The sequence below is a fragment of the Oryctolagus cuniculus genome, chromosome 1 (genome assembly GCF_964237555.1).
Source record: "Oryctolagus cuniculus chromosome 1, mOryCun1.1, whole genome shotgun sequence".
Taxonomy (NCBI): domain Eukaryota; kingdom Metazoa; phylum Chordata; class Mammalia; order Lagomorpha; family Leporidae; genus Oryctolagus; species Oryctolagus cuniculus.
The window spans coordinates 234,218,985-234,234,890 of record NC_091432.1 but is presented as its reverse complement, the minus strand read 5'-3'; the positions used below and the strand labels follow the sequence as shown (position 1 = coordinate 234,234,890).

Genomic DNA, 15,906 nt, shown 5'->3' with positions numbered 1-15,906 from the left:
CCATCCCAGCTGAGCTCTCCTGCCTGTGGGCAAGAGAGACAGTAAACTAGGAAACACTATGCTGGTTTTACAAATTTTTTTGAAAAATGGTAGCAGTTTGGGCAGTTCTTAAGTGTTACAAAAATAGAAGGTTTTGAAAGGGTGAAGACAATGGGGACAGTGGGTGTTGGGAATGATATGTTGGTAGGGTGGCTGGGTGACGCGTCACTGGGAAGTGACCTTTGAACTAAGGGAAGTGCGGGAGGTGCCGTGTCCGGGAACTGGGGGGAGGAAACCAGGCCGGGGCAGAGCCGGGGAGGAGGCAACAGGTGCCGACGTCTCTGTTCCCTCCTGTGGTTGTCTCAAGTCCCCAGCAGATGAGGCCGACTCTCAGGGTGGGGGGTTCTGACACAGTGCTGATGAGTCTTCCCTCTTCTCTCCGCAGCTTGATATATGGTCCAAGTCCAACTACCAGGTGTTCCAGAAGGTGAGTGCTTGCTCGGGGCCCCAGCCAGGCAGCGGTGCGTGAAGAGTTGGGGTCGCGGAGGCACAGGCCAGCATGGGGGCCGCTGGCTGGGTGTTCCATTTAGACGGTGATTGGCGGCTGTTGTGTGGGGGTGGGAGCCGGGGGACATGCGGAACATGCAGGGTGCAGAAACCATTCTCTGTGTGTGTGTGTGTGTGATTACACGGCTGTGTCCATCAAAGTGCACAGTGCTGTGCCTGCAGTGCCCTTGTGTGCACCAGACCTTAGAAGTCAGGGTTACGTTGGCCCTCTCAGAGCCCTGTGGTCCACACAGGCACCCTGGGGATGGCTGGGGGGATCCCGGCCGCCTGCTGAGGTCTGGTGAGGGGTTGTGAGGAAAAGTGGGAAGTGACCAGCTCCTGATGAGGGAGGGGCCCCGCCCCACCCACAGCGAGGCAGCAGCGGTGCCAGCTGTCCTTGTCCTCGGGCAGCGAGATCACACCAGTTTGGTTTCGCCCAGTCCCTCCTGGAGTACCCCACACTGCACCCGAGCCCAGGGTTGCATGCGTGTCCTGTGCTCAGTGCTGGGAATACAGGGGCCGGCGGCGCAGGCGAGGCAGATGAGGCAGCTCGCACCTGTTCCTGGGGCCCCCTCATGTTAGGGTGGGCAGCATGGGTGGGGGAGCCAGCTCCTGAGATGCCTCAGGAGGGCCCAGGCCAGGCAGCTGCCTGGACACCCGCGTGGGAGGCATGGATTCTGTTTCAGTCCGTGGGAAACCCTTGCTGGCACTGGAGCCGAGGAGGGTGTGACTGGGTGCGTGTCCCGGGCGAGTCCTACACTGAGTGGTAGCTGTTGCCCACCTGTGCCCGGGAGCGTGACACCTTTTTCTTGCCAAACTGAAATTCACCTACCACATGACTGGCACTTAGAGTAGAAACTCCCTGGCTTTTAGCACGTCCACCACGGTGTGCCGGCACCACCTGTGTCTCTCCTGAAAGGAGACCCCGAGCCCACAAGTGCTGAGCTCCGGGTTTTGCTCTCCAGGGATGTAATGGCCGTCCTGCTAGCGGTCCTGAGTGCAGGCCAGCTCGCTCTCGCCCCGACTGCCGCAGGACAGGGGTCCCAGCTGCCTTCCGGCTGGCATCCATGCTCCCACCGCAGCCAGCTGCCCTGAGACAGAAGAGGGCATGAATGGACGGTCCAGTGGGGCTGGGGCTAGTTATCTCTGAGTCGTGGCGTTGGCTGCCCTGTTGTGACGAGTGTTCCGTGGGAATGAGGTGCTGGCAGGAGCCTAGTGAGGGGAGGTGGCAGCTGTGTGCCACTTTTGCAGCTTTCCGGCAATCTAAATCTTGCAAAATGAAACGTGTGTTCAACAGAGAATCCTCACCTGGTGTCTCCCAACAGCCTTCTGCTACCCTGAGCGCTGGAGAGGCCGGGCGGGGCCCCCTGCCTGGGCCCTGCCCACCAGAGACTCCTGTGTGGGCCCTGGCGTGGGGCGGCCTCACAACCTCAGGGCTCTTATCTAAGTCCCCGGGCCCCAGGGACTTCGGCGTAGAGCGTGCACGGTCTCAGCCATCAGTGCCAACTCGTCCCCTGCCGGTCCGCCGGTCTTGTCATTTCGCCAGCAGCTGCCTTCGCCACGCGGAGGAGAGCCAGCACGGCTCCCGGTCTGTTCGGCTCTAAGAGTGAAGCTGTATTTTTTACTTTGCCCTGGTTCTTATCTCGTGTCCTCTGTGCTGCCTTCCTCTGGCTCCACAAAGGGCTGGGAACGCTGCAGCCCAGACCCTGGTGTTTAACAATGGCCCCATGGCCACTCCAGTCTCCCGTGAGGGAGGGGCCTGCACCTGCTGGCCCGTGCATATCTCTTTTTTCTTTAATGTTGTGTGTAGCATTAAGTGGTCTGAATGCAAGCAGCAGGCTGATTAGAAGTTAGAAATGTGTGAAGCACAGATTCGGCGAAGCCTGGGCTCGGAGAGCCCGTGCTCGCGTTCATTCTGCCCCCGCCGAACATAGCCTGTCAGGCAGGCTTTGTGTTTGCTGAAAACCGCAGGCACACACTGAGGCCGCGTTGAAAGCTTGACATTCTTCGAAACACCTGCCAGTTCCTGCCTCGTAGTTTGTAGAACAGGTCTGAAGCGGTGGAAATGGACGGAGTCTGTGGGCCTTCCGTGCTGGCGGGGCTGTCCCCAAGGTGCCTTCGTCCTCTCCACCTGGTTTTAATTGAGCGGCCTTGACCCCTGACATCCATCTGCAGTAGATGAAAGGGCCACGACCAGGCAGGTGACAGCGCTCTCTGATCAGAACTAAAGGCGGGGAGCACAGACGCGCTGTTTCTCACTCCCTCCTGAAACATGGGGGGCCTGCTGTCCCCTGGGCGGGAACGGGGAGGAATGGGCTACAGAATCCAGCCACGCCCTCTCGGCAGAGCCCTTGCCTGCTCGTCGTCCCGTGGCACGGGCCTGGGGTTTATCAGAAAGTCCATTCTGCTTTCGTCCCTGGCAGGAGCTGGTGGGGAGAGCAGGAGGGGTGTGCCGTGCGGGACCCCGAGGGCAGGGCTGTGCTCGGCGTATTTCCCTGTGTTCAGCTCTGGCCAGTACGGTCACACAACCCAGCTCCACACGCAGCGCAGGGCTCGGGCCTGGCATCGGGCCGTTCACATGCAACACACCGCAGAGGAGGGCGAGATGGCAGCCAGTCTCCAAACTTCTCCCCCTGCCTGCCTTCACAAACTTAGGGTGTCCTGACCCATGTGCTTGTAGCGTTTCCCCAAGGTGCTGTCTCACGGCACCCCCCAGCCAGGGTGGGGCTGCTTACCAAGAGCAGGCAGGAGCCCCAGACACCACAGCTGCACCCACACGGTGTCCTGGGAGCCAGGCTCTCCCTGGCTGCTCTGGTGACAAGTAGCAGCAGTGGCCACCGCAGAGCAGGGCCGGCTGGGAAACGGGAAGCCCCCCAGGGTGTTCCCCTGGGTGACAGAGGGGCGGGGGACTGCCTTGTGGAGCTGAGCCCAGCTTACTTCGCCTCACTGCCAGGAGGTGACGCGAGAAGCGAAGAAAATGGAAGCAGAGCCGCCGAGGCCCCGGAGCCCCCGCCGCTGGCGGAGCTGGGCCTGCCTTTTGTCTGCGGGCGCTGGCCATGCCCGCGGGCCCTCATTAGTCCCCGGGCCTGCGGGAGGGGAAGCCGCACACGCCAGGGACAGCTTGCTGTGGGCCCACAGCTGCTCACAGGTGCCCGTCATTTGCGAGGAGCCCCGGAGGCGCCGTGCGCTCCGTCCCAGGGCGACGCGGCTTTGTGCAGCGCCGGTCTCCAGCAGGGTGGACTTGGAGAATAGGACTTAGAAACGGGGCCCAGCTGAAAGGGCAGCTCACAGAGCCGGGGACGGCCCAGGCCTGCGCGTGCTTCTGACATTTACACTCTGCGGGGGCAGTCGCTGTTTTGATCTTTAACCCCCTCGTTTCAGAACAGTGTGCGTTCTCATCCAGAAACGTGGGAGGGGTGAGAGCTACCGCGTGGCCGCCGGCTGTGTTGCATCCTGGCAGGAAGGGGGTGGGGGTGTGCACGGCCCCAGGTGGGCAGGGGACCCAGGGAGCGGCAGAGGGGCTGGCTGTGCCGCTCTTCACTCGGCCTCGAAGGACAAAGCACGGCAGTGGTGGCCGCGAGTGTCCAGCCCTCAGGCCGTGGTGCCCAGCTGAGGACGGGGGGCGGCATTGTGCGGTGGGGAGAAAGCGCCCGCTGGGCTGCACGTATCCGTTCATGCCTCCCTCCTTCCCGTTGCTGTGGAAGGCGGGGCCTCTCTCGGTGTGCACTCGCTCACCCAGGGGCCTCAGGTGCTTCCCAGTCGAAGGGGTGGAGTCAGCCCTGGAAGGCCCCACTCTGAAACACTGACAGCTGGGGGGCTTCCCAGAGCCCTGCCTAAGCTGAGCACCTCCACGAAAACAGCCTGTCCAGCTAATCCCAGGCGGCCGCCCGGAGCAGGAGCCACCGCCCCCGGGGAACCTGGCCGCGCAGCGCCTCGCCTCACCCAGGCTCAGCTTGGTTTCAGTCCACAACTTCTTCCTGCAGCCTCGTCGGCGTTTCTTTCAAAACCCTCTGTGGGAATGCCACAGATGGAGACCGGGCAGGGCTGAGGGTGTGGCGAGGGTTCGGAGACCTTGGGCCACGTCTCGCCCCTTCCCCTGCTCAGCGCCCTGCACAGCTGAGGCTCCGACCTCCAGGGACCCTGGTGTCAGGGGGCAGCTTCCCAAAGCCGGCACAGGGCCGTGCACTGTCCCGGGTCCTGCGCCTCTCACGATCCACCTGTGTCTTCAGTGCTAATGCACCTTCTTCCCCTGGGGAGAACTTAGGTGTAAAGGTGAAACGTGCGCTCGTTTGCTTCGGGTGCTGTGCGTCCAGTTGCTGCCTCGCAGATGTGAACAGGTGGGTAGCAGTGAGGGACAGGCGAGCGGCCAGCACAGGGAAACAGAGCCCGACCGCCTGGGCTCTGCAAGGGGCCCGGGCGGGAGCCGGCACTGGGCTGAGCAGGGCAGCGCCTTCCTCGGCTGCCAGTGGACTTCCTGGCCACGCCAGATAGAAGCTACAGATGGCCAAGGGCCGCGCGCTCACCCGATGGCCACGAGGCCTTGGCCTCCACCTCCTGCAGGTGCTTGTTTGAGTACTCAGAGGCAGAGTCTCCCTCCTGTGATAACCCTGCCCCTGCCCCTGCCCTCTGAAGTCTCCTCGGCCACGGCAGCCACGGCAGCCACGGCCATGGCACTCGGCGCGAGGGGAGCGGGAGAGCAGGCCTGTCCCGGAAGTGGTTTGCGGTCTCGCCGTCAGAGGTCGCGGAGCCGCCGCCCGGCATCTCCTTCGCTGGCTTCTTCATGGAAGATTGCCCAAGACGAAGCCTGCGCCACTCGGAGTGTGCTGACGGCTCCTGGGAGCCTGTGCCCTCCGTCTGTGGGTGGGGGGACGGCAGCGCCTCTCTGCTGGGGGGGCGGGCTGTGCGGGTGCTGCTGGAGCACTCAGGCTGCCCAGAGCCACGGCTCAGGACACGCTACCATGGCCACCACCGTCCCGGGGGTCAGGGACGCAGATCTGCTAGGGGCTGTGGCACAGGCACTGCACCCCCTCGCAGGCCAACAGTGAGCCCCAGCCGGAGGAGGACGCCACGCGCTGGGGCCCTTCAGGCAGCCCCGATGGCCTCTTTGGCACCTGGTTCCTTACAAAGCAGCAGAGGAAGAGGTGGGGCCCCGATTCCCCGTGTCCTCCAGCAGAGCAGGGCTGGGCTGGCAGGCGCCGTGGACAGAGCCACCTGGCACCCAGGGCTGGCTCCCCCGGGGCTCCAGGCCTCGGCCTGCATGAGTTTGATGGAGAAGTGGGCGGTACTGTGTGTGCTTCCCCGGGAGCCTGGCTGTCTTTGGGGCCTCCGACTGCAAGGCTGCCCTTGCAGGAAGTGACAGCTCACCAAGTGGGCGCGTGCAGTGCAGGTGTCTCTGGGCCTGGACCTTCCTGGCAGCCGCTGGCAGAATTGGCGTTCTACCATCTGGAAAGCCTTGCGCTGGCCTGCTTTTCATCTCAGTGAGGAGCTTTAATTCCTTAATCCTGCAAAATGGCGAGGACCCTTTGTGTGCGTCCCCTCAGCCCTGCACAAAAGCAGAAACTGGTCGGACCCCAAGGAGGTCCCTAGCATCCACCCTGGGCTCCCTGCTGGCCAGGCCCACCTCCCCAGAAGTGCCCCCTCCCCAGCTGGCAGAAAGTAGACGCCTGCCCGCTTTCCGTCTCGTTCACCTCCCGTCCTGCCAGCTGAGAGCCCCCGGGGTAGAGCCCCCCCCTCAGAGGGCCCTGCACCGCAAGGTGGGAACGAGGCAGGAGCCGGAGTTGCCCAGCCCCAGGGAGAGCGCAGCCTGGCGCAGAGGCGTCTGGTCCCGGGTCTGGGCATCTGGAGAGTGCTGCTGGGGGCACAGGCAAGGAACTTGCTGCCCAGCCCAGGGGACGGTGACAGAAGGGACAGGGAAGACCCCTGAGCTGAGTGCTAATGGTGATGGGAGCCTCCAGGGGAGGAACGCTGCAGGCAGAGGGGCTGCCGAGCACAGCCCTGAGTCAGGCGATACGGCGGGTGGCACGGGCTGACGGGAGCCGGGGCTGCGACCTGGGTTCCTGGGGCTTTACAGTGGGGTGGGGGCGGGCGTACGGCCTAATGGGGTTAGGGCTCTGGTTGGGACGCCTGCATCCCACATCAGAGTGACCGGGTCTGAGTCTCAGCTGCGCTCCTGATTCGAGCTTCCTGCCCGTGCAGACCCTGGAAGCCAGCAGTAACAACTCTAGTAGCTGAGTCCACCCAGAAAGACCCGGATGAGTTGGTGGCTCCCAGCTTCGGCTGCTGTGGGCATCTGGGGAGCGAGCCAGCAGATGTGCGCTGTTTCTCTGCCTCTCAGAAAAGTAACTAAAAGCAGGGTTAGCACCTCCACACCACAACCAAGCCTCCGCTCAGTCAGGGAAGCGCTCTGCACACACGGGCGCGTCCCTCTCAGAGCCGAGCTGAGCCCGTGTGCGGGCAGGGCTTTGGGGCGCCGTGGAGCAGCTCGGTCTCCTCTCACAGCAAGACCCCTGCTGTGTCCAGGACGACCTTGCACTTTCTCCCCAACACGTCCCGAGCGCCTTCGGCTCAGACTTGACTCGATTCCCTGCATCGCTTGGTGAGCTGGGGACCCCCGAGGCCCCCGGCACCACGCCACCTCTCCTTGCTTCTGGGCCGAAGAACTGGGGAGAACGGGCAGTGCAGCACACAGGCCAGGGCAGCCTCCGCAGGCGTTGCTGGAATCTTCCCCAGCTTCTAGAAAGTGCATCGAGGCCGGGGACCTGGGCGGTGCTGCCGCACAGCTCCCCGGGGGATGGATTCTGAGGGGCAGCCCGGCTAGGAACAGGCCACTGCGGTCTCTGCCTGCCTCCCACCACCAGGGGCCAGGACTGCAGCCGAGCGGGAACAGGCTGCAGCGGACGTGCGTCCTGAAGCAGGGGCTGTCGGCATGGAGTGGGAGATGCGACTGCCTTCTTCCCATGCAGCCCTCTCTGGTCTGAACCTTGGTTTGGAGGCCACAGGCTCAGCAGGCCTGGAGGCCCGAGGAGGAAGCATCGGCGCCCACAGGGCCTGGGGGATTACTCGGCCAAGATCAGCGTCTCCAGCCTTGCTTGCTGAAGGAGCCGTCTGCGGGGCTCGGGAGGGTGCAGCTGCCCCCCGGGGCCGTCTCGCTGCCCTGGGCAGACCCCCGGGAGGAGCAAGCTGCCCGCAGAGGCCCCTCCTCCCGTGTCTCGCCGACCGCTCTGAGTCTGCACCGTGTGCTTTGCCCTTCCCTTCCCGATGCCCTGAGACCTGGGCTCCAGGGGTGGCCCTGGGCAGAAAGGAGTCATGCTGGGCCCAAGCCTGTTCCCTCCATGCCCACGGCCAGGGGAGGGCAGGGGTGAGCTGGGCGAGAGCTGGGCTCTGCACCACATCCACCTGATGGTAGGGTCTCCCCTGCGACGCACCCACCCCCCCCTCGCCCACTCTACTCCCCTGCTGCTGGGTGAGCATGTGGCTGCCCTGTGCCCCCTTCACTGTGCACTCTGGAGGGCTTCTTGGGGCCATCGGTGCCTGTCAGGCCCTTTGGGGTGTGGTTACTGCCACGTGGTCATACCAGGAGAGGACCTGGCTGTGGCACCTCTGCAGCCCCTGCCGCCCGCAGCGGCCTGGAGTCTGGGCACCCACGCATGGGCCCAGCCAGGAAGCCTGACCTCGCGCTCTGGCTGCAGGCGGCTCTCGTCCCGAGGGGGCTGCAGGGATGCACGCGGGGCCTCGCCGCGGCTCAGAGCTCCCGTGGAGCAGCCGAGCCCGCACCCAGCGCCGCTCCCTAAACGTGGGCTCGGCTCACTGCTGTCCCTGCAGGCAGCGCAGCAGAAATAGCTCACGGTCTCCTTTGAAGCAGCCTGGGTGCCCAGACTCAGGGAGGGGCGGCCGCCGGCCCGCGCAGTCTGCCGGGGAGCCAGGGAGAGCGTGCGGCTGGCAGGCGGCCCCGCCCGCCTGGTGACTGGCAGCTCCTTCAAGGTCTCTTGAAGGAGTCCCCCCCACCCCCAGCTTAGTCCTGCGTGGGTTTGGGTGTGCGAAGGCCTCCTCCAGCGCTCCAAGCTCAGGGAGGAACTTGGCCCGTTGGTGCCTGGGACAGAACTAAGTACCGGTCAGAAGCCGGAGTGGGTCTGCAGCCAGCACCAGAGGTCTCCCAGCACAGCGCCCGCTCCCACTCCCGCCTTCGCCCTGTCCCTGGTGAATGTTACTCTGTCTCCCTGTCCTTGGGGTCCCCATCCCCTTTGATCTCTTTTTCTAACAGCACTAGAGGCGGATGGACAGCCAGGGGGCCTCCCTCTGCCTCACGGGAGGACTAGGACGGCTTTTATCTCCCAGTGGAATCTCATTAGCTCCACGGCACAATGGGGCCAACCTCAGCCGCTGCCACTCAGTTAGTTAATGGCAGGGGTTTTTCTTTCTTTCTCTTTTTTTTTTTTTTTTTTTTGCCCCAGGCCTGTTTTATCCACATCTCAGATACTGAGGAGAAAACAACTTTATTGTTGGAAAGTATAAAACAAAATACTGAAGGCGGGCTCTTCGAGGGAAAGGAGAATCCTTGTAGGTGACTCTCACAGGCGGCCTGTGAAAGGGGCCGGGTTTGGCCAGGCTGCGAGCAGTCCCTGGGAACAAATTCAGTGGCTGGCCTGGGAGCCAGGTGCCGAGGCAGAGCTTGGGTGCAGCTCCAGCCGAGGGCCGGCCGTGCGCCAGACACGGGCTCTGTCCGTCGGAGCTCAGTCCGAGAGAAGAGGAGGCGGCTGCGCCAGGAGGCCGAGCCCCGTCCAGGAAGCCTGGCTTTCGCCCGGGCTCAGAGAGAGAGTCAGGACTTGAGCGGGAGGGAGGGAGAGGCCGGAACCAGCGCCTCTGCGGGGCTCCCAGGGCCTCCTGGGTGTGGGAGGATTTACTGATAACCAGGATGCTTATCGGCCTTTGTTTAGTCCTCCCGCTGTGGTTCATGACAGTTCAAGATGGGGCGTCTCCGTCTCCAGGGAGCGTGGGAGTGGGAGGACTCAGGCTGAGGAACGTGGGACTCCATGGCTGCATGCGGATGGGGACACATGCGTGGCCGTTCAGGGAGAACGTGGTAGAAGGGGCAGGACTGGGAGAGTGCTCCAGGGCCCTCATGGAAGAGGTCAAGTGCAGGGGTCGGTTAAGAAGGAAGCCGGAGGTGGGCACAGGGCTGCGGCAGGGTCAGGGATGTCGGGACAGTCACGGCTTTGAGCAGGGCCCTGCAGGTGTCCTGATGGATGCAGCAGCCTGGGCCGGCGGCAGGTGCACCCTCTCGGAAGGGGGGAGGGGGTTATCCTCACGGCCACCTGTGAGGCTGCCCCGGCTCCGATGGTCGGCTCCGATCGCAGCTTCGAGAGAAGCAGGGGCCCACGTTCCATGAAGTTCCCCGAACTGTAAATGTGGGTCAGTTGAATCAAAACTCGTGAAAGAAGAGAAACGCAGTGTGCACAGGGCCAGCACCCGGTCCCCTCTGAAGAAGGAGCCAGGCCCCAGGCCAGCACTGGCCACTAGATGAGCGCATCGGGCCTACCCTCTCTGGAGGGCCCACCTGGGGCTGGTGCAGCCGGACAGTCCCAGCTTGAGAAAAGAGATGTTAAGGACCCAGAATAGCAGGGCGCAGAGCAAACAAGGCTGGCCCGGCCTGCTCTGCCACGGCAGCCGGCCCCGTCGGGGCATTTTAAAACATAAGCCCTAAGTCGGTGCTGCGGCTCACTAGGCTAATCCTCCACCTTGCAGCGCCGGCACCCTGGGTTCTAGTCCCGGTTGGGGCACCGGATTCTGTCCCGGTTGCCCCTCTTCCAGGCCAGCTCTCTGCTGTGGCCAGGGAGTGCAGTGGAGGATGGCCCAAGTGCTTGGGCCCTGCACCCCATGGGAGACCAGGATAAGTACCTGGCTCCTGCCATTGGATTAGCACAGTGCACTGGCCACAGCGCGCCGGCCGTGGTGGCCATTGGAGGGTGAACCAAGGGCAAAAGGAAGACCTTTCTCTCTGTCTCTTTCTCTCACTGTCCACGCTGCCTGTAAAAAAAAAAAAAAAAAAAAAAAAAAAAAAAAAAACATAAGCCCTAGCGTCAGGAATTCTCCAGAAGTTTCGTCCCTCTTGTAATCAACAAGCATGGTTGCCACACACAGCGTAGTGGGGAAGCTGGGTGGGCAAGAACCAAGCCCCTGAGGGCAGGCCCTGGGTGGGCCCTGCTGGCTGTGCTGTGTTTTACAGCCGCTCATCCCACCTGCACCCCCCGAGCCCCCTCTCGCCGCCACCCATTTGCAAAGTTATCGTTACTACTGCTTCAAAAAAACCCTTGCTCATTTTAGAAAGCTGTCTGTCAAAGCTGCTTAAAATAAAAGCAGTCTTGGCACTGGAAGGCGTGCGTCCCATTTATCTTAAAGTCACTTGGGTAAGGGTTTCTCCGTGACACTGGATGCGTGAGCTGAGCTTGCGTCTGCAGGAGAGCCGGGCCAGGCACTTCCGGCCGTGGCCTCCGGCGAGTGGACCTTGTGAGGCTTCCTCGATCCAACAAGTGACGTGCTGGCCACGCGCTGGGTGCCGGGTGGTCTTCCAGGCCCCGGGAACATGGCGCAGAGCCCACCCCAGAGCTGACCGCTCTGTCACTTCACCAGGCAGGCGGCAGAAACCCAACGAGAAAGGGAGCGGAGAAAGAGGGGCGTGGCGGAGGGGTGGCTGCTTGCCAGAGAGAGCTCTGAGGCCTGGCCTAGGCGGCGCCTGATGACGACCTCTGTGGGGCAGGGGGAGCCGAGGCTCGGAGAGCCCCGTAAGGAGCCAAAGATCACGCTGGAAACCGGGAGCCGGGACCAGCTCGCCTGGCTGCGGAACCTGGGTCCTCACACTCAGGCTACAGGTGTGCACAGCAGCTGGGCTGACTGCGGGCTCCTTCCCAGCCAGCACAGCACGCGTGTTCCCACCTGGCTGCCTTACATGCCGCTCAGGCCCGTGGGGGAGGGCATGGGTGGAAATGGACAGATCCGGGCACACGCACTGTGTTCTCAGAGCTAATGATGTTATTGGGTTTTTGTTTTGTTTTGTAACCACAGCATTTGTAATGCCAAGAACCCCTAATGAGAACGATCAAGAGAAGCATTAGTGAGAACACGACCATCAAGTTAGGGGTAATCTATGAGCCTGCTGATGGATAACGGGCATTAGCGATTCACGGGGTCATCACATTGCAGAGCGCAAGGCGGGAGGGAGCCGTGGCCGTGGGGGTGGTGCAGGGCTTGAACCCAGTGCTCTGTCCTTGGTCACCTGACGGCCCTGGAAGGCTCCTACTGGGGTTTGGGAAACAGCGCCCCCGGGGGAGAGCTGGGGAGAGCGTCCCGTCCGCGGTCAGCTCCTGCCCCTCGGAGGGAAAGACCTGCAGGAGTTGGAGGCTCCTGAACATCAGCCCTGTGCAGCGGCCAGCTAGGACCCAGAGCAGGCGGCCACTCTCCAAGGACGCCTGCTCCTTTGCGTGCGTGCCGTGTGCTCAGGGTCTGGCCCTTCTGGCCTGTGCAGGCTTTCAGCTGCTGGAATGTCCCAAACTCCAGCGGCCTCCAGGCCCATGTTTTCCTGCCTGTGACCCCCTGCCCCCAGCCCTGAGTTAGTTTGTCTGGGGGCAGTTCTGTGTGCACGCGGGGCAGAGCCAGCCGCCTCCTGGCTCTCGCTGCCGCTTGCAGTGGCCACTGGCCCCAGCATTGTCCTTTGTCCCCAGGTGACCGACCACGCCACCACAGCCCTGCTGCACTACCAGCTGCCGCAGATGCCGGACGTCGTGGTCAGATCCTTCATGGTGAGTGGCCCCTGGAGCCAGGCCTCCCGGCGGGCTGTGAGAACTGGCAGCTCGGCTCCGTGGCTCCAGTCCCACGGCCTCCCCACAGGAGGTGGGCTGCAGGGCGCTGGGCCCCCTCGCCCACCAGCTGCTACTTTGTGCCACTGCCAGGCGACAAGGTTTCAGAAGCTGTCTCCACAGTCCCCATCGCTACTTGGTCGCAGGTGCCGCCTTGGGCTCCTGGGCTGTTCAGGGGTCGCTGGCCCGGCTCCTGGCCTGCCGCGTGCTGTCGGGAGTTGAACCCAGCCCAGCCGGGTGCTCAGCAGAGCTGGGCCGAGAACCCTGTAGCTCCAGCCCTTAGCAACAGAGGCGGAGAGTCGGCTCCCCGCCGGCTTCCCTTTGGAAGGAGTTTGGCCTCCTCGTGTTTATGGCTTTGGGGCGTGAGCCCTGCGCTGGGCTCAGGGAACTCGGCGCCCTGGTTCCGGAGCACGAGGAATGACAAGGTTCTCGAGCCCCTGTGGCAGTGAGCGCCGGCCTGCCTGTCACCAGGTCTGGTTTACGGGGCAGGGGAGGGGGCGTTGTCTGAGTGTTTTCTCCCCTGTCAGCGAATCTCCGTGAGGTTGAGAATCGAGTTATGTGAGCCTCATCCTTAGGATGCTGCCGGAGAGCTGCACGCTGAGCCCCTCGGTGTGTGCCCGCCACTCGTTAGGTTTGGCGGCAGCAGGGCTGTCCCCGCCCGTCCCCACTGTGTCAGGCCACGGAATGACAGTGAGTGATGGCCTCAGGTCAGATGCGCTCCAAGGTGTGTGGCCCTCGGCGGCGGGCGAGCTCTCGTCCACGTCCCCCTTGGCCCACAGCTGTGACCGCTGCCCCTCTGCACCACGGCAGATCCCCCGGGGTCCAGGCCGAGCCAGGCGCTCTGCACGCGGGCGTCGGGTCGGGCGGAGGCGCCGGCCCCTCACTTCCCCTCGCTTGCCTCGCAGACCTGGCTGAGAAGCTACGTCAAGCTGTTCCAGGCCCCGTGCCAGCGCTGCGGGAAGTTCCTGCAGGACGGCCTGCCCCCCACCTGGAGGGACTTCCGGACCCTCGAAGCCTTCCACGACACCTGCCGGCAGTGAGCCCCGCCCGCGCTGCCCGCACCTGTCTGCCCCACCCCCACCTGGCGTGGAGCGCAGGGCCGAGCCTCCAAGAGCAGACCCCAGCTCCGGCCGCTGCGGGGGCCGGGGGGACGCTCCAGGGAGGCCGTCCGAGCGGGCCGAGCAGCGCTGGGGACCCCGCCACCCCCGTCCGTCCGTGAAGCCCTTGCCTTGACTGTTACTGGGATGAGCCATGTGGCTGTGTTGCTTTTCTGTAACTTATTTTTGTAAACAATAAACCTTTTGTACCCGGGACAAGGCGCCGGCCGCTGTTCCTCATGTCGCCTCTGATGCTCAGTGCAGCGAGCCCGCCTTTTAAAGGACAGCTTAGCGATGCCCGCTGTTTGTTGTTGTTTTGGTTTTTTTTAGATTTTTTTTTTTAATTTGAAAGTCAGTTACGCAGAGAGAGAGAGAGATCTTCCATCCGCTGGTTCACTCCCTAGGTGACCGCAATGGCCGGAGCTGAGCTGATCTGAAGCCAGGAGCCAGGAGCTTCTTCCAGGTCTCCCACATGGGTGCAGGGGCCCAAGGACTTGGGCCATCTTCTACTGCTTTCCCAGGCCATAGCAGAGAGCTGGATCGGAAGTGGAGCAGCCGGGTCTTGAACCAGCGCCCATATGGAATGCCGGCACTGCAGGCCAGGGTGTTAACCCGCTGTGCCACAGTGCCGGCTCCAGTGATGCCTGCTTTTAAATTCTGTGCACCCTGGGTTAAGCCACCACCTTGAGACGCCAACATCCCCTTGGAGCACCTATTCCAGTCCCGGCTGCTCTGCTTCCAACCCAGCTCCCTGCTGATGGCCGGGGACGGCAGCAGAAAGTGGCCCAAGTGCCTGGGCCCCGGCCGCTCCTGTGGGAGACCCAGATGGACCTTCCGGGCTCCCGGCTTAAGCTCAGCCCATCCCTGGCCCCTTGCAGCCATTTTGGCGTGATGGATGCAGATGGAAGATCTCTCTCTGTCTCTCCCTTTCATTCTCAAAGTAAATCTTTTTTTTTTTTTTTTTTTGACAGGTAGAGTTATAGACAGTGAGAGAGAGAGAGAGACAGAGAGAAAGGTCTTCCTTTTGCCGTTGGTTCACCCCCCAAAATGGCCGCTACGGCCGGCGCTGCGCCAATCCAAAGCCAGGAGCCAGGTGCTTCTCCTGGTCTCCCATGGGGTGCAGGGCCCAAGGACCTGGGCCATCCTCCACTGCACTCCCTGGCCACAGCAGAGAGCTGGACTGGAAGAGGAGCAACTGGGACAGAATCTTGAGCCCCAACCGGGACTAGAACCCGGTGTGCCAGTGCCGCATGCGGAGGATTAGCCTAGTGAGCCACACCAGCCCAAAGTAAATCTTTTTTTAAACTTTTTTTTTTTTTTTGGACAGGCAAAGTGGACAGTGAGAGAGAGAGACAGAGAGAAAGGTCTTCCTTTTTGCTGTTGGTTCACCCTCCAATGGCCGCCGCGGCCGGCGCGCTGCAACCTGCACATCGCGCTGATCCGAAGGCAGGAGCCCGGTGCTTCTCCTGGTCTCCCATGCGGGTGCAGGGCCCAAGCACTTGGGCCATCCTCCACTGCACTCCCTGGCCACAGCAGAGAGCTGGCCTGGAAGAGGGGCAACCGGGACAGAATCCGGCGCCACAAGGCGGAGGATTAGCCTAGTGAGCCGCGGCACCAGCCCCCAAAGTAAATCTTTAAAAACGTCCCCACCCCTTGCTCTCCAGGGAGCCGGCAGAGTCTCCCTTTCAGGGGTGGCTGGGCCTGGGAAGCGGTACCTGCAGCGGAGGGCGCAGCTGTCTCTGCACTAGAGGGAGAGGACCCGACCCCCTCCAAGGAGTTCCCACTTCTGTGGAGGCGAGGAGGGGTGTGGGGCAGGACCAGGAGCACAGGCTGGCTCCCTCCTGGGATCTGGTGCTCAGCCCCTCTCTCTCCCCTCCGGGGGTTTAGTGACTGACAGGGACCTGGGAGAGGTGGGGGCGTGGCCTCCCCGGCCAGGAGGCATGGTGAGAGGCAGCAGAGCAGAGGGGACGAGCAGTGGGGACGGTTCCACGGTTCCACACAGACTGCGAGCGCCCCTGAGCTACGCGGTCATCTCATGAACCGCTCAGAAAGACCTCGGCGCCAGCCAGAGCCCGGCGTGGCCTTGGTGGTGACCGGGACGGTGAAGCCGCCGCCGGCCCTCCCCTGCTCCACTGTCGCTCCCACCCGTGTGCCGGCACAGCGGCTCCCCGGGCCGTCCGTGTCTCCTCCGAGGCTGTGACGGGCGACCCCTCTGCTCAAAAACCCGCCTCATCCACATCTCCTGAACCCCGTGCGATGCCAGCAGGCCACGTGGCCGGGCTGTGACGACAGCAAGCACCAGTGCCAGCTGGCCGTGCCCCACCTGGGGCTGGAGCCCCAATGGAATTACAGCAAGGGCGGTCGCACTGTGAGGCTGCGGGTTCAGGTTTTCACCGTTTGCCTCTTGCTGATGAGGGACCCCGAGCTCCGCCCGG

At 63.1% G+C, this 15,906-nt stretch overlaps 1 protein-coding gene across 1 annotated transcript in view; it reads left to right on the top strand.

The window, feature by feature from the left end:
* Positions 1–13,687, top strand: part of MED27 (mediator complex subunit 27) — a 211,955-nt gene extending 198,268 nt beyond the window's left edge. Inside the window, exons 6-8 of the mRNA XM_002721943.5 lie at positions 425–466; positions 12,240–12,317; positions 13,280–13,687. Coding sequence (XP_002721989.1) covers positions 425–466; positions 12,240–12,317; positions 13,280–13,414 — 255 coding nt within the window. The 3' untranslated portion in view covers positions 13,415–13,687. The remainder of the gene's footprint in view (positions 1–424; positions 467–12,239; positions 12,318–13,279) is intronic.
* The last annotated feature ends 2,219 nt before the right edge of the window (positions 13,688–15,906 follow it).